The sequence below is a fragment of the Peromyscus maniculatus genome, chromosome 1 (assembly GCF_049852395.1).
Source record: "Peromyscus maniculatus bairdii isolate BWxNUB_F1_BW_parent chromosome 1, HU_Pman_BW_mat_3.1, whole genome shotgun sequence".
NCBI classification, from domain to species: Eukaryota; Metazoa; Chordata; class Mammalia; order Rodentia; family Cricetidae; genus Peromyscus; species Peromyscus maniculatus.
This window is the reverse complement of record NC_134852.1, coordinates 119,651,578-119,676,829: the sequence shown is the minus strand read 5'-3', so window position 1 is coordinate 119,676,829 and position 25,252 is coordinate 119,651,578. Positions and strand designations below refer to the sequence as shown.

Below are 25,252 nucleotides of genomic sequence, written 5' to 3'. Positions count from 1 at the left end.
CCGACCTGAAGTTGGAGGAATCCGGAGCTCTCCCAACTTCGAGCACCGAGGCACGACTCTGAGAAGCCAAGCATGGCTCAGCTGTCAGTGATTCCCGGATCGGCCGCGGCGTGGACAGGTGAGCTGGGCATCGGAGGGCGGGCGGCGGCTGGGGTGGAAGAGGCTGCTGGAGCACAGGGCCGTCCAGCCCATCCCATGCAGGGCATGCAGGGCATGCAGGGCAACCCACTCGGGAGAGGGGACAATTGTGCGAAGCGACCCCGCGGGACACTCAGCGCCCCAGGGGCAGTCGGGCCACCGCGGGCTGCTTGCTCCTGGCTGGCTTTTTCCTCAGGGTGGATGATGGAGCGGAGGTAGGTGATTGACGCTAGACACCCCGCCCCCTGCCCCCCCCTACTGGGGCGCCAGAGGGCGGGGCGCTGTGTCGGCCACGCCCTTCCCGCGCGCACTGGCTGCTCCCCGTGACGTCACGCTCGGCTATAAAAGACGCGGGAGCAAGGCTCCCGTGGCGCTGTCAAGGAGCTCGAGGCTGAGGGTGCTCGGGACCGGGAGACCCGGCCGCCGGGCCGCGGGCTCCTCAGCAATGTTTTACTCAGGACTCCTCACCGAGGGCGGCCGCAAGGAGACCGACATGCGGGAAGCGGCGTCCCTGCGGCAGCAGCGCCGGATGAAGCAGGCGGTGCAATTCATCCACAAGGACTCCGCCGACCTGCTACCCCTGGACGGCCTCAAAAAGCTGGGCTCGTCCAAGGACACGGTGAGTTCCCCATCCCCGGCCACGCCTGCCTCCGGCCTCCGGGCCGCCGCTGTTGCCCAGGCCCTCGGGGCCGCTTTCACTGAGTCACCGGCCAGGCCTGTCACTGCCCGCTCCCTGGCGGGTGCTCGACAGAGATCCCCCCTGTCTCACATCCCTGGGGACCTTGTAGCTGCCTGTTCTCCCTCGGCGTACCCTTCTGCCGGGAGCCCGGCTTTCTCCTCCCCAGTACAAGGAAGGAAGAGACCCTGCCCCGCTCTATTGCTCTCAGATCTCCTTTCCTCCCGCTTATTCGGAATCTCAAATTTGGCTCCCGGGGCTGGAACCTCGCAGCGAAGTCTCAGCTCCCACTGCCTCCTCACAGGCTGCGTGGCCAGTCCTGTGTCCCAGACAGAGGTGACTCGTAGTGGGGGATTGAGAAACAGTGGACAGCGAGGTTTCGTGACAGTTGCTGAATCTAGATGACTTTGGTTGTTTCTACTGCGCCCGGCTCCCTGCCGCCCCAAATCTATTTAGTTTAGTTCTGGCCTTAATCTACCTTTGATTTTCTACCCTGAGTGGGGGTGGGGTGGGGTGGGGTGGGGCGAGCAAGGGAAAAGGGGGTCTAGCTTGAATATTCCCAGAACCTAAACATCTCATCCCTCTTATCTCTTCCTCTTCTTCAGTCCTCCCTCTAAAGAGTGAGTGGAGGGAGGAAGCCCTGACTGCTCCATCTCACAGATCAGCTAATGCATGTACATAGATGGAGCTGGGGTTGGTGCAGTCTTCTTTATTTCTGGCAGGATTATTCTTGGTATTAAGTAGAAGTCCAGGACGTGGGCCAGAATCCAAAACCATATTGTCCTCCAGCTATTGAATAAGGGTGAATGGCTGAGGGATGTGACCTATATTTAATTCTCATCCCTTTCTCACAAATTTATATCTAACTTTGTAGTTTCATCTGGAGTTTGCTTGTACTTTGATTTTTTTTTTTTTTGTTCTTAATGAGATATCAGGGTCTTGCTATATAACCTAGTCTGGCTTGGCCCTCAGTACACAGTACAAGTTGGCCTCTAATTCTGGATCCTCCTGTCTCAGTCTCATGATTGTTAAGATTATGTAGGCATGCACCACCACTCCCAGCTTGATTGTTTTCTTGTATCTATAATTTGCTTATTATTTGTGGAGAAAATTATGGAACATTAATTAAATGTCTTTTACAACAGAAATAAATGCTCTAGATAATCTTTCTAGTATTTTTATATTTTGAGCTTCTGATACTTAATTTTGAATGTGGTTGTTGGCCCTGGTTCACTGGAATTGCTATTTCTGGCCCCAGTATGGCAATAGAGGCTAGTGCTTCTGTTTTTTTTTTTTTTTTTAATGGTTCTAGTGATTCATCAATACCAAAGATTTTCCCTTCCTGCCATTAGATACTCTCATGAAAGGAAAGAGCTACCCAGGTAACTTACTCTGTTTTTTAAAAGCTGTTTTTCGGCTTGAGCCTGGGTATAGTTGATCTAGTCATGCTAGCTCAGAGTGATGAGTGATTAAAATGTATTCCTATCAAAGAGACAACTCTCTCTTGCCTTCTTTCACTTTAAAACATTCATGATTCATTTGGCAAACTCAGTCCAAATCCTCTCTCCTTCAGACCAAATAATCCTATTCAACAAGGTGGGAGGTAGTATGGGAAGAATTAAAATGTGGACTTTTAAAACGCTGGATTTAAGGCATAGATGTTTGGTTTCCGTGGGTGGCTATGGAGTTCCCTGATGAGAATTACCACATCCTTCTTCCTAAGATTCCTATGAACTATGTAGGATAATTCTGTTCTGACTCCCTCTGTCACAGCTGAACCACAGGGAGTGGACAGCACAGGGCACAGCTGAGGGCCACAGAGAGGGCTTCCAGGGGACAGCCATGGGTATGACACAAGGCGGCAGTTGACTGTGAAACAAACCCTGAACCATGTTTCACACTTTCTGTACCCCATTTTCAGAGAGTTAATTTCCCTCCCTCACTGTTCTCACACCTTTAATGTGCAAGTTATTGAAGGGAGGAACCAGAGCGCATCACAGAAACCAAGGCTGACTGAGGAGGGCAGGCAGAGCGCAAGTGCTGGGGTGAAGCAGCACTTGGAACTGATGTGGCAGCCTCAGTACCATCTCAGAAAGGGCTTTAGAAACACAGTCTTATCAACTCACTCTACAGACAAGATAGACCATGCCGACTCCATTTTCTTCCATGACGTGGAATTTGGAGGGCATTAAAATTGAACAGTAGTTTTGACCAACAACCCCAGTAGAAAGGGGGCAAAAAAGGGCTGTGAGAGGAGAATATAAATTCAGCTTTTATTGACTCTGGAGCTTGAGCAATGTTAAGTCTGTGGATTATTTTTCATCACACAAGTATTGTAGCTAGATTTTCCTGCCTTGCCCACAGTCAGGACAAATCTCTGTCACCCGCCAGTCCCACAGCCGCTCAGACCCAACCACGTAAACACAGAGACTTATATTGCTTACAGACTGTATGGCCGTGGCAGGCTTCTTGATAACTGTTCCTACAGCTTAAATTAATCCATTACCATAAATCTATACCTTGCCACATGGCGCGTGGCTTACTGGTGTCTTCACATGCTGCTGGTCATGGTGGCGGCTGGAAGTGACTCCTTCCGCCTTCCTGTTCTTCCTTTTCTCCTCTCTCTTAGTCCTACCTATACTTCCTGCCTAGCCACTGACCAATCAGTGTCTTATTTATTGACCAATCAGAGCAATTTGACATATAGACCATCCCACAGCAAAGTATCCCATGTTCTAATGATACTTCTAGCTTTCCTGAATTATCTAGTACCTTGTACTGTGCTCTTTCTGTAATGTTTGCAGTTTGAAATTAACATTTTTGGTTTGGCAGATGGCACCTGTAAGGCAATCAAATATGGTCATGTTCTCTTGGCCCCAGGATAGTGCCTTTACCCAATTGCTTTGTGTGTGGAGTTGGCTGCTACAAAGTCTGCTGTGGAAATTAATCATATTTCTTATGTCTGGCTCACTTATTTTTATCATTTCATTGTATTGAGATTTTTGTATTAAATTAAGAACTAAAGGCAGAGTTATGTGCCATATTATATTTGACTTAAAAAAATGATAGAGCCAGGCGTTGGTGGTGCATGCCTTTAATCCCAATACTTGGGAGGCAGAAGCAGGTGGATCTCTGTGAGTTCAAGGCCAGCCTGGTCTACAAAGCAAGTTCCAGGACAGCCAGGGCTATACAGAGAAATCCTGTTTGGAAAAACCAAACCAAGCCAAACCAAACAAACAAAAACAAAAAAACCTGACAGAGCTAGACAAAAGCATCCTTATTCTTGGAGTTTTGCCTATTGTAATTTTTCTTGTTTTGGCAACCAGGAAAGTTCTTCTTGTTGTACTACAGACTTTACTTTTTTAAAGCAGTTATGTCATGTGATGATATGCTGAATTTCTTATATGATGTTATTATTGACCTGCTTGGCTATATCCTTCCTGGCCTAGTAGCAGAGGGAGAAATTTTCTTTCTGTGTTTGAGTCTGCATATAACCAAAAACTTCATCCAAACTAGCTATAATTCAGGCCAGGGGAGAGACAGTAGAACATAGTGCAGGAAACTGACTATTAAATTCCTGAGTAGAACAGTTCTCTGTCAATTAGAGCAGCTCAGCCTGCTGCCCTATAGATTAGCTACCTATAATGCCAAAGGTCTAGGACTAGAGAACTTGGTAGCCTTAGAAAAGGAGTTAAATGTAGTATAATACCAGCCTCTGGAAGGGGATTGTGAAAGGATGGGGGAGAGAAGGAGTGGAAGTTGGGAGTGGATATGGTCAAGAGACATTGTATACATGTATGCAATTATCAATAAATAAATTGCCATTTTAAAGGAATTACTTTTATGGAGATAGTGAAGGAAATGAGGGAGTAAAAAATGTCAGGAAAGAATGTTCTGAGCAAAAGATACAGCAGGTGCAATAGTCTGGCCATCAGGATGCTTCATATAATTAGAGGATTGAGAGAGGGCCAGCATGGCCAGAGCAAAATGAGCAAGGAGTGTGGTGATAGGGAATAGGAACAGACAAACAATGGAAGCTAGATCTGTTTTTTCCATGTTGTTAGGTAAGGATCCTGCCACTCCAGCTACATCTCCAGCCACTGGCATGCATTAAAACAAACAAACAAAACCTCACTGTGGTCACGATGCAGAGAATGAATGGAAGCATAAAAATCAGAAGACAAGTTAGGAAACTGTTGCATTACAGATAGAAAAGATGGTAGCTTGGTTAGATTGGAGGTAGTAGAGATGAGAAAATGATGTGGTTTAGAGGCAGGAGCAACAGCACTTAGAAAGGGGGACTAAGAAAAGAATCAAGAATGTGTATGACGCCAGAGAGATGACTCAGTGCTTAAAAGCATTTGCAGCTGACTGGGGTTCAATTCCCAGCACCCACATGGTGGCTCATAACCTTCTGTAACTCCATTTCCAGGGGATCCAACTCTTTACATCTTTTGACCTTCCTGGGTGCGAAGACATTCATGCAAGCACAACGCCTATGCACATAAAATAAAATAGAAAAAGGAAAGAATGTGTATGAGTTGGGTATACTGCCTATAGTTCCAAGCTACTTAAGACTAGACTGGGCAGCATAGTGAGACCTATCTCAAAACTTAATCAAACAAAACCAAAACAAGTAGATGGTAGTGCCATTTGCTAAGGTTGGCAGGAAGAAGTAACTAACTGAATGTGGAGCTCAAATATCCTTTATTACTGTTAAAGGAAGCAAAATTTGGGGCTGGAGAGATGGCTCATCAGTTAAAAGCACTGGCTACTATTCCAGAGGACCCAGGTTCAATTCCCGGCACCCACATGGCAGCTCATAACTGTATCCAGGGAATCAGACACCCTCACACAGACATTCATGCAGGTAAAACACCAATGCATGTAAAATAAAAATAAATAAATCTTAAAAGGAAAAGAAAAAAGAAAGCAAGGCTTAGTGAGATTAGTGATTTGCCCAAGGTAATATGCAACAGGTGGTAGTTTGCTGAAGGTAGGAAACCTTGGTGCAGGGACAGTTAACTAGATGAGACTGGGAAGGAGGATGAGTGGCAGTTAGTAAATCTTGAATTCTAAAGCGAGAATTTTTGTTTAACCCAGCTGTCAAGAGAACCATTGTAAGGGGAAGAGATCATGAAGGTAATGTTTTAGGATTACAGATGCTTAGATTTAGCAGTAGAAATACAGAGTAATATATGAGGAGGCAGAATTTCATTCACCAAGACAGGGAGGGGATAGAGAAGAAAAAAAACATCCTTTATGGGAAATATGGGTAGGACAAGTTCAGTCTGAAGCCTGTGGAATTTTCAAATAGGGGGGCACAGTTGGGGCTATAGGCCTGAAACTCGAGTGAGAGCTGTGCTTGAGATAAAGTCCTTATAAAGGTAGTGATTTATGCAATGAAAACAGATAAAATTGCCAATAGCAAATATGTAGAGTGAGAAAAAGGCCAAATATAGAGCACTGAAGAACACTGACATTTTAAAATGGAACAGAGGTAAAGGAACCAGTAGACAAGGCAAAAAGTAAACAGAAGGATGGCTTTAGAAGCTAGTTGAAAGAGACATTCAAGAAAAAAAAAATGTTGAGCTTATTGCAGAATTTCTGATGACAAATATATGGAAGAAATCCATTACTAAGTAGCTAAATAGACATATATTTGTATAATAAACTCAAGTACCTGTAGATGATATCTCCAAGTATGGGTTGGGGAGAAGGCTCAGAGTTTATGAACACACACTGCTCTTCCAGTAGACCTGAATTTATTTAGCAGTGACTACATTGGGAAGTTACAACCTCCTGTAACTCCAGATCCAGTGGATCCAGTGCTCTCTTCTGTTCTCTGAGGGAACACGCACTCATGTGCACGTATTCCCTGCCCTGACACAGACTTATAAATAAGAAAATAAAGCAATTTTTAATAAACCAAGTAGGACGACTATGAGGGAAAAGATGTTAAGCAAGTGTATTGGTTATTTGTTGTTGTTGTTACTGTGACAAAATGCCTGACTAAAGGAACTTTAGGAAATAATGATTTATTTTGGCTCATGGGTTGAAGGGACAGTCCTTCATGGCAGGTAAGGTATGGCAGTAAGAACCTGAGGCCCTTGGTCCATTGTGTTGCAGTCAAGAAACAGACAGACACACACACACACACACACACACACACACACACACACACACGGATGCATGCATATACATACTCTTAGAAATTAAATCTTGAAAAAATAGTGTTGTATATGCATACAAAACATATTTAGTTTTTGCATGTTCTAGCAGATGCTTTAGTTGTCTAATTGGTTTTCCATTTTTCAGTCCTTTTCTATTTGACTCTATAGAGATTAGAAAGCTAAATTCTGTTCCAAGATTTCTTGCAGTGAAGATGGTTGTTGAATTTCATCAATAAGATAAGGAAAAGAAACCTGCTAAGGAAACTTCTAGAAAAATCTTTGCTTTCATGACAAAAGGGATGGATGGCATCAGCATGGTTCCCACCCTCTTCCCTCTTCTTCTGAATATGGACGTAATGCCTGGATCTAGGGCACCTTGCTTATTACCATGTGGGCATGTGCAAGAGAAATGAAATTGCTCATCTGCTGAGTTAATGTAGGCAATGTCTACCTTCAAATCTCTTGTTGCTTTAGAAAAATAACACTCCACTTAAACCTCTGTAAGCTGGCCTTTCTTGTGGCTTCATTATTTCCTATGATTTCTTTGTTTTTTTAACCCCCTTTGTCCATATATCTTTACTTGCAAGTGTTCATTGCAAAGAATCATTGGTCTGGTTCGAGGCTCTGGTTTCTACTACTGGGCGCTCACTGGGACTCCTCTTGGGTATCCTGTTGTTGCCCTGTGTTGTGAAGATCCTGCAGCTTTGTGTTTGAGTGTCAGGCCCCTTCATGTGCTCTAGCAGATCATAGATGGGGTGGATGCTAGGGCAGACCAAGTCATAACCCTGGTTTTGGGCCTGGGCAGCTGCAGGGTTGGTCAATCTACCACTTTTCCCCTGTCCTCACCACCAGGGTGAACTCTCCAGCACTGCCCCAGCTAATTTTACTCTTTGCAACAATGAGCGAGAGTCAGAGTCAGTTCTTCTGCCTTTCTACCCTCTGGGTGGGCTCTCCCACACCTAAACCACCAGGGCCAGCTCTACTGTACTGCCTAGGTGAGGTACTCTTACAAGTACAGCAGCTGGTGAGGGACAGGGCCAGCTCTTCTACCTGTCATCCATATTTCTAAATGAATGGTAATGTGCCAACTTTTTTCTCACTATATTGTCTAGGCTGACCTTGAACTTGTGATCCTTCTGCTCCAGCCTCCTGATTTGCTGGGATTATAGGCATATACCACCTTGCCCAGCTTCCTGATTTTTTGATTTTACTAGTACATACTACTAAATTGGTTTTGTTGAAAGGATTAAGATGGAGCAGCAATATGGTTCAGCAAGTAAAAGCACTTACAACTGAATCTGATGACCTGAGTTCTATTCTTGGAATCCACATGGGGGAAGGAGAGAACACACTCCTGAGATTTGTCCCTGGCCCCAATATGTATGGTGCAAAACATGGTTACAACGTCTGGGCAGTGGTTGTGCATGCCTTTAATCCTAGCATTCAGGAGACAGAGTCAGGTGGATTTCTGAATTCCAGGTTACCCTGATCTACAGAGTGAGTTGCAGGACAGCCAGGGCTACACAGAGAAAACTTGTCTCAAAAAAGAAAAATAAAAAGTTCTCTTTCAATGGGTAAGAGTTCCATTCTCTTATACCTTCACACCATATCCTCTCTCCTGTTATATTAATATTCTGCTGAATTATCATTTTGGAACAAATCAGTATTTACTCTTATGACTATGTTCATATTGTTCATATCTGAGACAAATGTACTATGTTTTTTTCTTTATCATGTATTTTTCCAAAATTAATTCCTTGAAGTTTTTTCTTTACTTAATTTTCAATGTAAAAATGCTTTAAAACTATAGATGATTACAAGTTCATTAAAATTTTTTGAAACTAAAATATAATTATATATTTCTCATTTCTCCCTTCCCTTCCTTCCTTTTAACCATTCCCATGTACTCCCTTTTTCTCTCTCAAATTCATGTCTTCTTTTTCCTTAATACATATATAAATACAACCTTCTCAGTTTGTATAATGTTATATTCACTAGTTGGTATTGGTTTTGAGGGGAGTTCTTTCCAGAGAAGACTATTTCTCCCATTCACAATTTTCCTTATTTGCATATAGATTTTTGTTTAGGTTGGGGCTCCATGAGATCTCCCCCTTCCATGTTAGCATGTCTGTTGGTGTTGTTCTTGTTCAGGTCTTGTTTAGGCAGCTATGTTGAGATTTCACAGGTATAGCTTCCCTGACACTCCTAGAAGATGCAATCTCACAGCAGATTCCCTGCTCCTGAGGGGCAGAAGTTGTGTTATAGATGTATCAATTAGAGCTGAGCATCATATGATCACTTGTTTTTTTGCATTTTGAAGGGTTGTGGTTTTCTGTAATGCTCTCTGTCTGTTGCAAAAAGAAGGTTCTGTGATGAGGGGTGAGATATGTGGCTGGATTCTGGCACAGGATGTACTCATTTTTATTTTTGAGGCAGAGTCTCATGCAGCCCAGGCTTAGCCTGTGCTAACTACTATGTAGCTAAGGCTAACCGTGAACACTTGATCTTCCTGTCTCCTCCTCTTAAGTGTGGGACTACAGGCATGTGACACCATGCTTGGTCCTTTTTTTCCCTCTTAAAGACGTTCTTCCCATCTTCTCATTTCATTTTGGGCTGGCTGCTGTTCGTTTTATAGGCAAACGTTTTTTTTTCTAATGCTGCTCTCAATTTCCTTTGCTGTCCTTCTTAACTGGATCCTTTTTAAAGTTTTATTTATTTTATGTGTATTTTTTTTTTTTTTGGCCTGTGAGTGTTTTGCCTGCATATATGTCTGTGTACTGTGTGCATGCCTGGTTCCAGCTGAGGCCAGAAGCTGGCGTTAGATCCCCTGGACTTGAATTACAGAAGGTTGTGAGCCACCATATGGGTGCTAGGAATTGATCCCAGGCCCTCTGAAAGAGCAGCCAAATGCTCTTTCCATTGAGCCAGCTCTCCAGACCCCCTCTACTGGATCCTTTATTTCTTGGATCCCATGCTTTTTGCCTTTTGTCTTCCTCTTTTTGGTTGAGTATCTTCCAGTAGCTTCTTATGGTTATGTGGTAAATAACTCCTTAAAAGCCAATTGATAGCATGGCTAGGTATGAAATGGTTTACTTTTAGATTTTTTTTAAATATTTGTTTTTTAGGGCTGGAGAGATGGCTCAGAGGTTAAGAGCACTGACTGCTCTTCCAGAGGTCATGAGTTCAATTCCCAGCAACCACATGGCTCACAACCATCTGTAATGACATCTGGTCTGGCCTGCAGTTATACATGCTGTATACATAATAAATAAATAAATAAATAAATAAATAAATAAATAAATAAATAAATAAATATTTGTTTTTATTTTATGTATATGGGTGTTTTATCTGCATGTGTCTGTGCCAATAGAGAAAAAGGCATCAAAGTCCTGGATGAAGGTATCCCTGGAACTGGACTGATAGGAGATTGTGAGCCTCCATGTGGGTATTGGAAATGAACCTGTGTCTTCTGGAAGAGCAGCCCATGCTCTTAACCACTGAGCCATCTCTCCAGCCCCACTGTTAGATTTTTGAAGGTATTATTCCATTGTTTTTTAGCATCTGTTTTTTATTGTTGAAGAATCTTTATTATTCTGGCTCCCAATCCTTTGTATTTGGGCCATTTGGAAGCTTTTGGAATTCGTGTCATTTATGATATTCCACGGTGATGTGATATCTTTTTGCCTCTTCTTTTCTAAGGATGTAATATCTTGAGGTAGATTTTTTTTCCTTCATCACGCTAGGGTGTGCCCTCTGAATCTTTAATTCCACAGCCTTCAGTTCTTCTTAGTGTGGTACTCAGTACTATTCTAAAGCTGTTATATACATCTGGAAAGCCAAACTATTAACCAGTCAGAGTCTTTTAAGTTGTTCTTACAAAGAGTAAACTTTTAGCATTCTTCCCAACTGTTTGGGTCAAGTGGGAGTCAAATGCAGACTTTAAACCAGTGGTTCTCAGCCTTCCTAATGCTCCAACCCTTTAATACAGTTCCTCATGCTGTGGTGACCATAAGATCATTTCATTGCTATTTCATAACTGTAATTTTGCTACTGTTATGAACTGCAATGTAAGTATTTGATATGCATCCTCCCCCTGTGAAAGGGTCATTCGACCCCTAAAGTGGTCACGACCCACATGTTGAGAACCACTGCTTTAAACTATTGTGTTTCCATCCCTACTCACACCTCTGAGGGTAGAAGTTACAATACCTCTAACTTCTCAGTTTTGCCAGGATTTTAGGTGGATTGAGAAAACTACTTTTACAGCTAGACACCACTATACATGTAATAGCTCAAACATAATTCTCTTAAGTAATTGTACAATGGCCTTTGGTATTTGTGGGTTTTGTATCCACAGATTCACCCAACTGTACGATGAAAATATATATAAAAAATGTTGGGGAATATTATTTTAAGGTGTGTTCCTTTTGTTAACACTATGAAGCTGTGTTACTGTGCCTGTCTAAAACACCTGATGATCTAATAAAGAACTGGCCAATAGCAAGGCAGGAGAAAGGATAGGCAGGGCTGGCAGGCAGAGAGAGTATATAGAGGGAGGAATCTGGGAAGAGGTAGAAGAAAAGGAAGAAGTAGCCAGAGAAGGAAGAGGACTCCTGGGGCCAGCCACCTAGCTACACAGCAAGCCACGGAGTAAGAGTAAGATTTACAGAAGTAAGAGAATGGGAAAAGCCCAGAGGTAAAAGGGAGACAGGATAATTTAAGTTGAGAAAAGCTGTCTGGAAACTAAGCCAAGTTAAGCCTGGGTTTTCATAATTAAGAATAAGCCTCCGTGTGTGAATTTATTTGGGAGCTGGGTGGTGGGCCCCCCCAAAAGAGTAAAAAACAAAATACAACAAAACTGTTTATAGGGACTGGAGAAATGGCTTAGCAGTTAAGAGCACTTGCTCTCCAGAGGGCACAAGTTAGGTTCCCAGTACCTATTTTGGCCAGCCCACAACTGCCTAATAACTTCAGCTTCAGGGGATTTGACACCTTTTTCTGACCTCATGTGTGTGTATGTACACACATGCTCACATGTACATACACACACAATTAAAATTAAATAATTATTTAAAAAATAAAATAAAATAAATATTTTCAAAAACAAAACCTCTAAGCTGTAAGTGGTATTGCATACCTGTAATCTCAGCCATAGGCAGGCAGATCTCTGTGAGTTCCAGGCTAGCCAGAGCTACATAATGATCTCTATTTAAAAGTAAAAAAACTGCTGGGTGGTGGTAGCACATGCCTTTAATCCTAGCACTTGGGAGGCAGAGCCAGGTGGATCTCTTTAAGCTCAAGGCCGGCCTGGTCTACAGAGCGAGATCCAGAACATACACTAAAAGTACACAGAGAAACCCTGTCTCGAAAAACCAAATAAATAAATAAAATTTTAAAAAGCTCTGCTTTTGTACTAACATGACTGACTTTTTCCTTGGTCCTTATTCACTAAACAATATAGTATAACAACTATTTACATTGTCTTATGTATTGTAAGCAATCCTGAGATAATTAAAATATAGGGGAGGATATGAGCAGGTTATATGCAAATAATGCCATCATTTTATATAAGGGCCAAGTATCCATGCATTTTGATATCTGCAGAGGGTCCTGGGATAAATTCTGAGGGTGAATGTACTAGTGGAAAAGTTAGCAAGATAACTTTGCATGTATTTCCAGAGACCCAAGTTGGCAGTGACCTCTGAAAAGGTTGCTGTGGCAGTCAACTCTGCTAGTCATTCAGAATTAAAAGAATTCCTGAAGCAGTATGTTCAGGAGCTTTTTGTGGGCCAGTCTTAAAGGTGTGCATATCACTTCTACCCACACTCTATCCTCTAGAACGCAGTCACAGGGCTTTGCCAAAAGGAGGGAAGAAAGCATAATCTACTTAACTGCCTGAGATGGAAGCAACTAGGATTTTAAGGAGCATCTATCAGCCGCTGCCATTCCTGTGGTCTGTGACGTAAAATAGTGTGAAGCACTCAAATTTTCTCTAGTCCAAGCCAGTTGTTGTTTAGCCATATGCTGTTCAGTTGTCAAATTTTTGTCAAAATCTATTTTCTTTTTCTCTTACTATTTTTTTTTTGTTCTTGTGGGATTTAGGCCTTTCTTTTTCCTTTACTATAATGTTAGGAAATTTTTGATTGAGAGTAAGGTAAATGTCAGCTGTGCAGCCTCCTAAAATATGTAGGCATGAGGCTGAAATGATGGCTCAATGATGAAGTGAATTGACTGTTCTTGCAGAGGACCCAGGCTGAATTTTCAGCACTCACATGGTGGTTCACAACCATCTGTAACTCTAGTTTCAGAGGATTTGATGTCCTTTTCTGGCCTCTGAGTGTCCCAGGCATGCACATGGTACACATACATACATGCAAGCAAAACACTCAAACACATAAAAATGAATAAATACATAAAATTTTAAAATATGTACACATGGGGCTGGAGAGATGGCTCAGTAGTTAAGAGCACTGACTGCTCTTCCAGAGGACCTGGGTTCAATTCCCAGCACCCACATGGCAGCTTATATAACTGCCTGTGACTTCAGTTTCAGGGGATCTAACACCTTCATACAGATATACATGTAGGCAAAACACAAATGCACATGAAATAAAAATAAATTGTAAAAAATTATGTGGACATAATAAAATGATCAAATATCTAAGTTTAATATGGGTTAGCTGGCTGCTACAAATCTGCTGTGGAAATTAATCATATTTCTTATGTCTGGCTCCCTTATTTTATCATTTCATTGTATTGGGATTTCTATATTAAATTAAGAACTGAAACCAGATTTATGAGCCATATTATATTTGACTTAAAAAAACAACTGATAGAGCCAGGCGTTGGTGGCACTTGCCTTTAATCCCAGTACTTGGCAGGCAGAGGAAGGCAGATCTCTGAATTCGAGGCTAGCTTGGTCTACAGAATGAATTCCAAGACAGCTAAGACTATACAGAGAAACACTGTCTCAGAAAACCAAAAGAAAAACAATAAGTATTCACTGTATGTTTTTGAGTTTTGTGAGGATGTCTTCTTCCCAGGATCTAGGAATGTTGAGGATGCTCTTTAGCTTACAGAGGAAGAAGACTCCAGGAGAAAGAGGAAAATACAGAAGGATGGCTGTACTAAGAATGAATTCAGAATGTTAATGATTAGGTTTCTCTGCAAGATTAAGAAGAAGCAGACACTGTTGTGTTCGGCAAGACAGTATAGAAGGAAGAAGCTTTTGATGAGGCTTTGATTAGGTGGCCCTTAAAGTCCCATCTGCAAATTCAGTTTGTCTGGGTAGGTCCTGCTAAGTGGGACTTGGCAGAAACCACCACTCTGCTTTAGTATGGCTCAAACTGGGATCCATCTTCTTACCGACCGAGATTAAAGTGAGGAATTGCTTTCTACTGAGAACAGTGTTCTCTCAGTGTTGCATCACAAAATCCGCTGGAGCCAGCACTTTCCTAGCCATCCTCACTAAGTAAGAAACATGCACTGCCTTCACCAGTGCTCTTCCTCTCCTTTCCTCAGGGATGTTAATCTATATCCTGTTTTGCCAAGGACCAGTGGATTTGGGAATCTATTTCTTCTCCTTACTAGAGTGACAGCGAGTCACAGCTCTGACTCCCTTCTTCCTTTGAAATCTGTAAGACAGCTTATAATAAAGACTTTCCCCTGCTATCCTTCCCCAGGAACTTCTGGTTCTAGACTTCTAAGAGTAACTTCTTACTCTTTGAATCAGAGGAAGAATGTGGTAGGTTAGAATCTTGGGACTAAGTGCCATCATTTGAGAGTTTTGAAACATTATTGTAAAGTGGGCACAAGATACATGTGCATAGAAAATTTCTCAGGTCAAATGACTTGAGAGAGAGAGAGAGAGAGAGAGAGAGAGAGAGAGAGAGAGAGAGAGAGAGAGAGAGAGAGAGAGAGTGAGTGAGTGAGTTAGTTCTAAATGGTCTGGAAGCCACTTTGAGCAGGAATAGAGGAACATTATCTAGAAACTCTACCAAGTTCTAGCAAAACTCAGACCTGCCATTCTGTTTCCTAACATTTGGTTCCTGACACATACATAAAGTCTGTTAAATTCTCTTCTTGGCCAGTGTCTGTTTTAAGTCCCCACTTTCCTGTTCACTACACATAGTTGTAGAGTGTTTGACTAGTATGCAAATACTAGCATACCCTAAGTTAAATCCTCAATACTGTGGAAAGAGGATGTTGAGGGACAGAAGACAGGAAAGAGGAGGAGGAATAAGAGAAAAAAAGTAGATAAGTGAATAACGTGATAGGCCCAGTATTTTCAAGTTGTCAGTGAGGATGATTCCTGTGGGGTTTGCCTGGTTCCAAAATGTCCATGTTAAGTTTACTCAGCCATGAATTACTGTCTTCCTAGTCTATCAGCCAAACTGGTAACTTCACCTTCAGAAGAGCCAGGTCCACAAGGCACCTGCAAAATAGATTTGAAAAGTAAGACTATATAGGTGTGACATTTAACATAGCAATTAGCAGAGCTTCTAAGTACCTATGACAATGAGCTGCCCTTTCTGTAAGCTGACTTACAGTTGTTCAGGAAAACAGAGATCATTTATTGTAAAATAAAGCTTCTTTCTCCTGACCTGCCCTTGTAAAGGGAGGAAGGCACAAGTCCACATCACCGGGGCACTTCAGTTCTCTTAAGCATAGTGGTCCTATCTCCATGTACTAGTTACTTCTCTATTACTGTGATAAATCACCATGGCTAAGGCAATTTATTGAAGGAAGGGTTTATTTGAACTTAGGGTTCCAGAGGGATAGAGTCCATCACCATCACAATGGGCAAGTGTGGTGACAGGCAGGCATGGTGATTGGAGATGGAAGTTGAGAGTTCACATCTTGACCCACAAATAGGAAGCAGAGAGGACACAGTGGGGATATAGCAGGGCTTTGAAATCCTCAAAGCCTCCCCTCGTGATATACTTCCTCCCACAAGAACACACCCCTGGAGGCAGGAACTGAAGCACAGGCTATGGGTGAATTCTGCTTAAAGGCTTACTGTAGCTAGAGTTTTCCTGCCTTGCCCACAGTCAGGACAAATCTCTGTCACCCGCCAGTTCCACAGCCACTCAGACCCAACCAAGTAAACACAGGGACTTATATTGCATACAAACTGTATGGCCGTGGCAGGCTTCTTGCTAACTGTTCTTATAGCTTAAATTAATCCATTCCCATAAATCTATACCTTGCCACGTGGCTGGTGGCTTACCGGCGTCTTCACATGCTGCTCGTCATGGCGGTGGCTGGCAGTGTCTCTCTGCCTCAGCCTTCTGCTTCCCAGAATTCTCCTCTCTCCTTGTCCCACCTACTTCCTGACTGGCCACTGGCCAATCAGTGTTTTATTTATTGACCAATTAGAGCAATTTGACATACAGACCATCCCACAGCAGCTTACTCCTCATAGCTTGTTCTGGATGGCTTATTCAGCCTGCTTGCTTGTTTTTTCTCTTTCTTTCTTTCTTTCTTTCTTTCTTTCTTTCTTTCTTTCTTTCTTTCTTTCTTTCTTTCTTTCTTTCTTTCTTTCTTCCTTCCTTCCTTCCTTCCTTCCTTCCTTCCTTCCTTCCTTCCTCTCTCTCTCTCTCTCTCTCTCTCTCTCTCTCTCTCTCTCCTTTCTTTCTTTTTTTCAAGACAGAGTTTTTCTGTGTAGCTTTTGGAGCCTGCCCTGGAACTCGCTCTGTAGACCAAGCTGGGCTCGATCTCACAGAGATCCGCCTGGCTCTGCCTCCCAAGTGCTGGGATTAAAGGTGTGCACCCCCCCCCCAGCCTGCTTTCTTATATACTCCAGGACCACCTTCCCAGGCACAGCACTACCTGCAGTGGGCTGGGCCCTTCCACATCAACTGTCAGTCAAGAAAACGCACAACAGGCTTTCCTATGGCCAACTTGATGGGGGCATTTTCTCAACTGAGAGGCCATCTTCTCAGATAATATGAGCTTGTGTCAGGTTGACAAAAAACTAAGAAGCACACTCCAGAGTAGTCTATTACATGTTGATTTATAATACCTGTGCTGACAGTACCAGTGACATCCTCACTGGGGGAAGAATATGAGGCAAAGTTGGAGCTCTTACATGAGGTTCCTTCATTACTTTTGTGGAGCCGGGATGGGGGTGTTGGGGGAGGAGGGAGTGGCCTGACAGTAAGAAGCCTCTGCTTTCTATCCCTCAAGCAACCTCATAACATTCTGCAGAGGCGCCTCATGGAAACCAACCTGTCCAAGCTCCGGAGCAGTCGAGTCCCTTGGGCCTCCAAGACCAACAAATTCAATCAGACAAAGTCTGAAGGGCTAAAAAAGTGTGAAGATGATGACATGATTTTAGTGTCTTGCCAGGTAATGTTCAAGGAACAGCTTTTCTAGAAGTTTTTAGAAAGTAGGATTTGGGTGCCCTTTATAATCCCAATAGTAGACCCTCTCCTCAAAACTTTATAGACAATGGTTCTTCACATGGAATTAATAAATGGGTTTTAAAGTTCTCTATATTAGAAAAGCATACAATATTTTATATGTGTGCACATTTGAGTGGCAATAAGTACTAACGCTTTTGTCAGATTTACAAAAGAATATGTGATCTTTTTAAAGACCTGGGATGTAGTTCAGTGGTAGAAAGCTCATCTAGCATGCTCAAGGCCCTGTATTTGACCCCCAGGATGATTTTTTTTTTTTAGAATATTGTGAATGTAATATTTAGTATATAGAATGAAACCTCCAAAGTTCCCTATGGGTATTCTATCAGCCTTAGACTTAGCAGGAAAAGAGCCAACCAAAGACAGATTTAGCAGTGAAGGACAATGGGACAGCACCGACTGACCGACAGACCAGCTGGAAGGTTGCTCTCAACCATGCCTTTCCTTTGCTGCTTCTTGCTCTTTGCTTCTCTAGAGCCTACTAAAGAGAATCTTTCCTTCCCATAGTGTGCTGGAAAGGATGTGAAAGCTCTGGTTGACACCGGCTGTCAGTACAATCTCATCTCTTCGGTCTGTGTGGACAGATTGGGGTAAGCAGCCACTTGTGCCGGGTGCGTGTCAGATGTAATTGTACTCCTTGTTTGAATCTGGTTTAAGGTTATAGATGCTTGAATGTACCCACAGAAGCACAGAGAAACATGCAAAGGTTTTATCTTGGCCAGAACCATTTCCTTAACAGAGGGAACATGTGGCAGTTGTCAGACAGCGGAAGAGATCCAGGACACCTCGGGCCTTCTGCTAACTCCCTCCCACTTTCTACATTTTGAGCAGACTTCTAGACTGTGGGGTGAGAGAGAGAGAACCCAGGGTCCTCCCTCTCCTGGTCAGAGAAAGCCGTTCTGTCTTACTGCTGTTTCACTCAGCCTTCCCTGTTCTTCTTCCCTTCTTCCTACTCTTTCTTCTAAAGTGCCGGATGGCCCCTGAGGTATCCAGCCTAAAATGAGTAGAATCAACCTAGTATTGTTTTCCATATTTCCCTGCAGACAGTAAATCATTCCTCAGACCAAATCTCTGCAATTAAACAGTTATTGAGACAGACCAAGTGGCCTGTTTTGAACTTCATCCAAGACATGCAAATTCTCAAATGGGCTTACCCAGGGCTTCATTTGGGTTCTTAATGACAGCATTGTGTATCTTCTACATCTACCTTGTTCTCACTCATCACTGCTGTGACTCCCTGAAGTTAGCGCTGTGGATTTTGCACATTACAGTTAAGGGTTGGGGTAAAGTAGATTCCAGGATTCAAGTGCGATGAATCTTAAATTTTTTTAAAAATGTGGTAAAGAGATGAGGTATGTACAATTTGATTGTTCCAGAAAGACTAATAATGTCCTGATGCATAATTAGGCAGCAGACTGCCATGATTCTGGAGGAATTAATAACCATCTGTAAAACTGCAATTAGTTTTCTTTTGGATAGGCTGTAACACCAAAAGAGAGGAAATGGAGGAGAGCCGAAGTATTGGCATAGAAAGTCCATAATTAAGTATTTATCCACCAACCCATAATAGCTTGGGTGCTAGCTATTCCAACCAGCTTATGTAACTGTGCGAGCACTTGGTGCTATTCCTTTCTTTCCTTCCCGGCAAAGGCAAGTCAAATTAGTGAGAACTTCCTCCGTAATATTCTCTGCTGATAGCAATGTCTATGCACTTACCAAATAGATGCCTGTTCCTATTAACCTTATGGCCTAAGACAATCTGATGGGAATAAACTGAAATAGAAAGGAGGGGGAAATGGGACCTTGAATAAAGCCTTTTCTAAATTAGGATTAATTTGTCCTCTGATATCTGTTATCCACAGATGGGTAAGAGACACATTAATTAAACTATCTCACACACATATGGGGATGTTAGGATGTAAGCAGAATTCTCTGGATGTGTCAACTCCTCTCTTAACAAATGTGGGTAGTGATGTAAGCCTCTTAAAAATAGGAAACAAGTCTCGTGGTTTCTTTTGTCTTCCCCTGGCATGTTTAGGAAAAAGGGTTGAAGCAAGTACAGGCTGGCTAGCCCAGGAAGTCCCGAGAGAATCCCTATTGTCAATCAGAAACCTTTGCCAATGAGATTATATCTTCCTGTGTTTCAGACTAAAGGACCATGTTAAATCTCACAAGCATGAAGGAGAAAAGCTTTCTCTGCCACGGCATCTCAAAGTAGTAGGCCAGATTGAGCACCTACTGATTACAGTGGGCTCTCTCCGTCTGGATTGCCCAGCAGCTGTGGTTGGTGAGTTAAATTGGGGACTAGATCTATGGACCTAACATAAACCTTCCTGAGGTCTCATGCCTGTAATACTGACTTCTTCAAAATCCAAGGTTCATATTTCCTTGTGCTGTATACCTTTGTGCTAATTTTACCCTTCCAAATGCTGTAATTACAGTGCCACCATACCCGGCACATTTTTTTTTTTTTTTTTTTTGAGACAGGATCTCTCTATATAGTGCTGTCTATCCTAGAGCTCACTATACAAACCAGGCTGGCCTTGAACTCAGAGATTCTCCTGTCCCTCCTCCCTAGTGCTGAGATCAAAAGCATGTAGCACTACGATCAGCCCAGCACATTACTTTTTAAAATTTTTAAATATGTATTTACTGGGGGCTGGAGAGATGACTCAATGGTTTAGAGTATTTCCTGCTCTTGCAGAAGCCTCAGGTTGGGGTACCTATATAGGATGGCTCACAACCACTTGTGACTCCAGTTCCAAGGGATCTGACACCTTCTTCTGACATCCTCAGGCTCCTGTACACATATGTGGTGTACATACATACACATAAACACTAAGTAAATAAATTTTTAGAAATAGAATGGAGCTAGTGGAATTGCTCAGTGGATTAAGATGCTTGTCATGAAGGCTGACAGCCTGAGTTTGATCCCCAGAACCTACAAAGTAGAAGGAGAAAACTGACTTTTGCAAATTATCCTTTGACTTCTACATGTGACCCATGGCACAGGTGTTCCCACCCAAATAAATACATGTAACTAGATGTTTTGATAATAAAATTATACTTGATTATATAAGGCTATTTTCACACAAATATATAAATGTACTTTGAGCATATCCCATTTCCCTTTCTTACTCTTCTCTATCTAGTTAGTCCCCATTGTTTCCGTAGACAGCTTCACCACTATTTTATGTTATCTGTTTATATATGATTGTATGTGTCCATATGAAATCTAAGACAAGCAAATGAGAGAAAACATGAAGTATTTGTCTTCTGGGGACTGACTTAATTTACTTCCAGTGATTATCTCCAGTTGCATTATTTTCCTATCAATGATATAGCTTCATTCTTCTTTATGGATAAAAAAAAATCCATTGTGCATATCGGCCACAATGGAACAGATTTTTATCTACATTTACTTATTTAGGGAGGGGGTATGCTCATGTGACATGACACTTGTATAGAGGTCAGAGGTCAGGTCTTTCCCTCCACCATGTGGATTCCAAGGATTGAATCAGGTCTTCAGACTTGGCAGTAAGCACCTTGCCCACCGAGCAATCTTACCTGCCTGAAGACAGATATTAAAATGTCCCCAAGGGCACTTTTCATTTGGTGAGGGCACTGATCCTCTTCCTCCTCTGCCATTAATTGCCTGCTCTCCCTCTGCTTCTCATATGTTCTATGTTAGACTATCTGCCTATTTTTTGCTGAAGGCCTCTGTCCTCTAGAGTGAAAAAGACTGGTTTGAATTTTGGCTCTTACCTTCTTTTAACTATAATGATCTGAAAAAGTACTCAATAAAAGATGTTCAACCGATATTTATTGGCTAGTTATCTGGCTGGTTTGTTGGATGGATGGATGGATGGATAGATGATGGATAGGTGGGACAAATGAACCTAATGGTGATTAGGCTGACATCCAAGCCAGCATGGAAATGTCTCAATCTTACTGTTTTGCTTTTATTAGATGATAATGAAAGAAACTTGTCACTTGGGCTTCAGACTCTTAGATCCCTGAAGGTAGGCCTTTGATACTTTTCCTTTGATGCTTCCTCTCACAGGCAGGGAACTGAGAGTAGCATCACTGACAGTGACCAGTGGTCCTCCTTTGTTTCAGTGTATCATAAATTTGGACAAGCACCGGCTGATCATTGGGAAGACAGACAAAGAAGAAATCCCTTTTGTGGAGACAGTGTCTTCAAATGAAGCCAAGTGAGTACCGAAATTAGTCAGGGAAGTCAAATCCATCTGTCTTGAGTGGGGGGGTTCTCAGACAGTGCATGGGTTCCTAGCCCAAATCTGCCTTTCCCCAGACCAGAGTTCATTGTCCCACAAAACTCTATAGTTTACATGTTATAATAAAAAATGATAGCACACAGAATGGCGGAAGAAATCAACAGCTTTTTAAAGGTAGAGTATGAGCATGTGAAACAAACTTTCAGTATGTAGCCCAGGCATGGAATGGGGTGTGAAGTGGAAGTGGGGGCATTGAGATGGGGTTTTTGTGTATAGCCCAGGCTGGCTTTGAATTCATGAGCTTCCTGCCTCAGCCCCTAAGTGCTGGAATTATAAGTGTATGCATGAGAAGTTTTTAAGCCAGTTTATTTGCCTTCAGACTAACTTCTTTGAATTTGCTATCAGTTCTTTGTTTCTTTCTCATTTCAGCACTTCAGAAGCATAATTGCAGCCTGGAGAGTGTCTGCATGTGCACACACCAGGCTGACAGACTGAGAAAACTGGGTTTGAACGAAATGCAGTAGCAACTTGCTATGGACCAAGTCCTTCCCTCCAGTACATCCTGCAGGGGCTTCTTCCCACTCAGACCTTTCTAGACTATAGTCTGTGCTTAGAGATCTTGTCTAGTTAATGGCTTAAAGGTTAAACAGCCATTGTTTTTTACTTCTTTGAATATTTAATTTATAGACCCTTTGGACACTGCCAGGTCTTATTTGTGGCCTATTTCTCTGCTTATTCCAAGAATTTGCTTTTATTAGTCCAGTGTAGGGGCTGCCATGTTTCTCCACAGATAAAACTTGCTTTTTTAATAGTAAAATATATAGTAAATAGGATTCTCTTTTTAGCTGTTTCAAGGAGTTACATAAACATGTCTTAAAGTTAGAACCTCTTCTAATGGAGTAATTGATTTTTCCAATGTGAACTGATCTGAGAGATGTCTCAGAGAGATCATCTGGTCCAGACATTTCACTTAAACACACAGACAGTCAAGTGAATTGTCTAAATTTACATATTAAGTCAGTAGCAGAAGCCAGCCAGAATCCGGCCTGACATCCAAACCAAGGCTCTTGTGCTGCTTCGTTTTTCCCAAGCCTTACGAGGAAGGCAGCAAGGTTAGAGTGCAAAAAAAAGGAAGGGTCCTGGATGTGGGTTAGTGGTGGAGTGCTTGCCTAATGTGCACGAGGTCCTGGGTTCAATCCCAGCACTAGAGATAAAGAGAGATGGCTTGGTGATTAGGAGTGCTTGCTGCATAGGCACGAAGACTGCCGTTTGGACCCCAGTACCCAAAGGCTGGGCATAGTCCTACACACACCTGTGACCCCAGAACTGAGGGGGCTGATGACAGGATGACTGATGGGACTTTCTAGCTGCCGGTCCGACCCAGAGAGGGAGAGAAAGCGAGGAAGAGAGAGGTAGAGCTCTATCTCCAGAGACCCGTCTCAAAGGAACAAGGTAGAGAGTGATAGAGGAATAGAGGATACCCAATGTGAGTGTGCACAGGTGCACAGCTCCACATACACTCGTACAAATTCCTGCACACACCCTCTCATAGACACAGCACAGAAGAAAAGGAGAGTTGGGGAGAAACAACAGGCTGCAAAGAAAAACAGGGAACTTAACAAGAGAAAAAAGAAACCACAGAGAGGAAGGAATATTAGTTCTGGACATACCATAGATAATCTAATTGTCACTGTCAGATACTGATTACCCCTAAGAACCAGCAAGAATTTCTGTCTGTCTGGTTACATGTCACAATGATTCAAGTATCTGGAAAGAGAGGTAGAAAGGAAGAATAAGATCCAAAGTGGGGCCAGAATAGCAGGGAGGAGACTGAGTACACTCAGTCAGTGGGAAAGCCTACCTGGAAAACTTGCCTGGCATTGAAATAGGGAGTGAAACCTCCAGGCAGGGAATTGAAGACTGGGAAACCCTCAGTACAAGGAAAGGTGTTAAGAACCATTAAGAGCTGGGTGTATTGCATGCCTTTAATCCCAGCACTAAGGAGGCAGAGGCAGAGGCAGAGGCAGAGGCAGGCAGATCTCTGAGTATGAGACCAGCCTGGTCTACAAAGTGAGTTCCAGACCAGTCAGAGATAAACAGTCTCAAAAGACAAATAAACAAAACAGAACAACCTTTATAACTGCCCAGTATTTCCTGACCCATCTCAGTGGATTGGGGAAATCATGGGATGGTTGTTTTTTTTTTTTTTTTTTTTTTTTTTTTGTTTTTGCTCGTGTGTCATCTCAGGCATCTTCAGTTCAGTTACAGAAGCATTTGACTAAGTCAGAAAACTAACCAACCATGAGTATCCCTTCAAGACATTCCTAAGTCTACCCTTGGCTCATAGCAGTTCTCAGACTTTGTGTCTTGCCCAGTGTCCCAGCCGTCAGCCTGTCTATGAGCAGCTCTCCTTATGTGGGAGGAATGTGCCCCTTCACTGAGGCCTCCCAGCACTTCTGTTTATCACAGTGTCAGATCAGCCTGCTTCTCACAGGACAGAGCTGAAGATGTCGCCCCTTGCACCTACTTGAGAGTTCTACCCCAGGCCTCGATGCTTGGCTGCAAGGGAAGCATACTGCAGGCTCCTTCTAGTGTCTTCTTCTTTGGATTCCCTGAGGACCCAGTGAGGCCAGGAATTCTCAGGTTCTTGAAAGATGCAACTGATCCTGGCCCTTTTGAGTTCAGCACTGTGTGGCACTAGGATGATTAGATGGCCTTCAGTGTTCCTTCTGGTCTCTGAAAATCAGTCTGATTCTTTAATTTGGAAATAGAAACAGCAGGGGTGAACTGGACTCCATCTCATAGTTCACTCAGCTCATTCAAATTGTCTGAATTCTTTAACCAAATTATTTTAATCCCCAGGCATAATAGAGATACCTAAAATGCTTCAAGATAATTATAAGTCTTGAGATTCATTAATACTTGTTTTGTTTTTTTGAGACAGGATCTCATTATGTATCCTTGGCTGGCCTGGAACTCAGTATGTAGATGAGGCTGGCCTAAAACTCATAAATCCACCTGTCTCTGCCTCCTGTGTTTAATGCTTTTTAAATGCTGCCAAATGAATTACTCTTATAGCTTCTGTCTCCCCAATGTTCACAAGGGGATACTGGCTCTGCTTTGGGGAGCTAGCAAAGCAAGGAGGTAAATGAGTTTTCCTGTCAGAAATTTAGTGTTTCTAAGGGTATAAGAAAGTGCCTACCACATCATAGTTCTGAGTTCCTGGAAAGTGGTCGCAGACCTGTCTCATTTCTAAATAGATGATGCATCCAAGAAGTTGAAAAACATTACTTTTGGCATTTCTTTATCTAATTTGAGGAAGGATTATTTTCTGACTTTCCCTTTTCCTTGCTCTGCACACAGCCCACTAGTTGGATTTTCTGTTCCTTAGCTCACAGCATCTATAGATTGGATTACCTAGCTACCCTTACTCTTGTGTAGTAGAAATACCTTTTCGGGCTGGGGACATGGAGGAGATGAACTGGATTCCTTCTCCTTCTGTTGCCAGGTCTCTGCATTAGCACTTTATCTGCTCAGTGTTTCTGGCTGTACTGGGCTTCTTTGTGACACTAATATATCAATAAACTGGGACCTTGCCCTCTG

At 42.6% G+C, this 25,252-nt stretch overlaps 1 protein-coding gene across 2 annotated transcripts; it reads left to right on the top strand.

Annotated features, from left to right (window-relative positions):
- Nrip3 (nuclear receptor interacting protein 3) lies at nt 1–25,252 on the top strand. Of its 2 annotated transcripts, XM_042281762.2 has the most exons (8): nt 1–118; nt 597–757; nt 17,176–17,337; nt 17,919–18,001; nt 19,559–19,698; nt 21,381–21,433; nt 21,531–21,625; nt 22,079–25,252. In XM_042281762.2, exons 1-8 carry the CDS (start codon nt 73–75, stop codon nt 22,092–22,094), a joined length of 756 nt encoding a protein of 251 aa, XP_042137696.1. In that variant the 5' UTR covers nt 1–72; the 3' UTR covers nt 22,095–25,252. The 2 variants fall into 2 exon arrangements, with proteins under 2 accessions (XP_042137696.1, XP_006978638.1); XM_006978576.4 differs by lacking the exon at nt 1–118 and having other exon boundaries at nt 445–757.

What these genes read in the sequence shown, in the direction of transcription:
- Nrip3 (XM_042281762.2), top strand. Translation starts at nt 73, where the DNA reads ATGGCTCAGCTGTCAGTGATTCCCGGATCGGCCGCGGCGTGGACAG. An exon ending in TGATTTTAGTGTCTTGCCAG is followed by an intron (nt 17,338 to 17,918) that starts GTAATGTTCAAG and finishes TCCTTCCCATAG; the next exon opens with TGTGCTGGAAAGGATGTGAA. An exon ending in AGACTCTTAGATCCCTGAAG is followed by an intron (nt 21,434 to 21,530) that starts GTAGGCCTTTGA and finishes CCTTTGTTTCAG; the next exon opens with TGTATCATAAATTTGGACAA.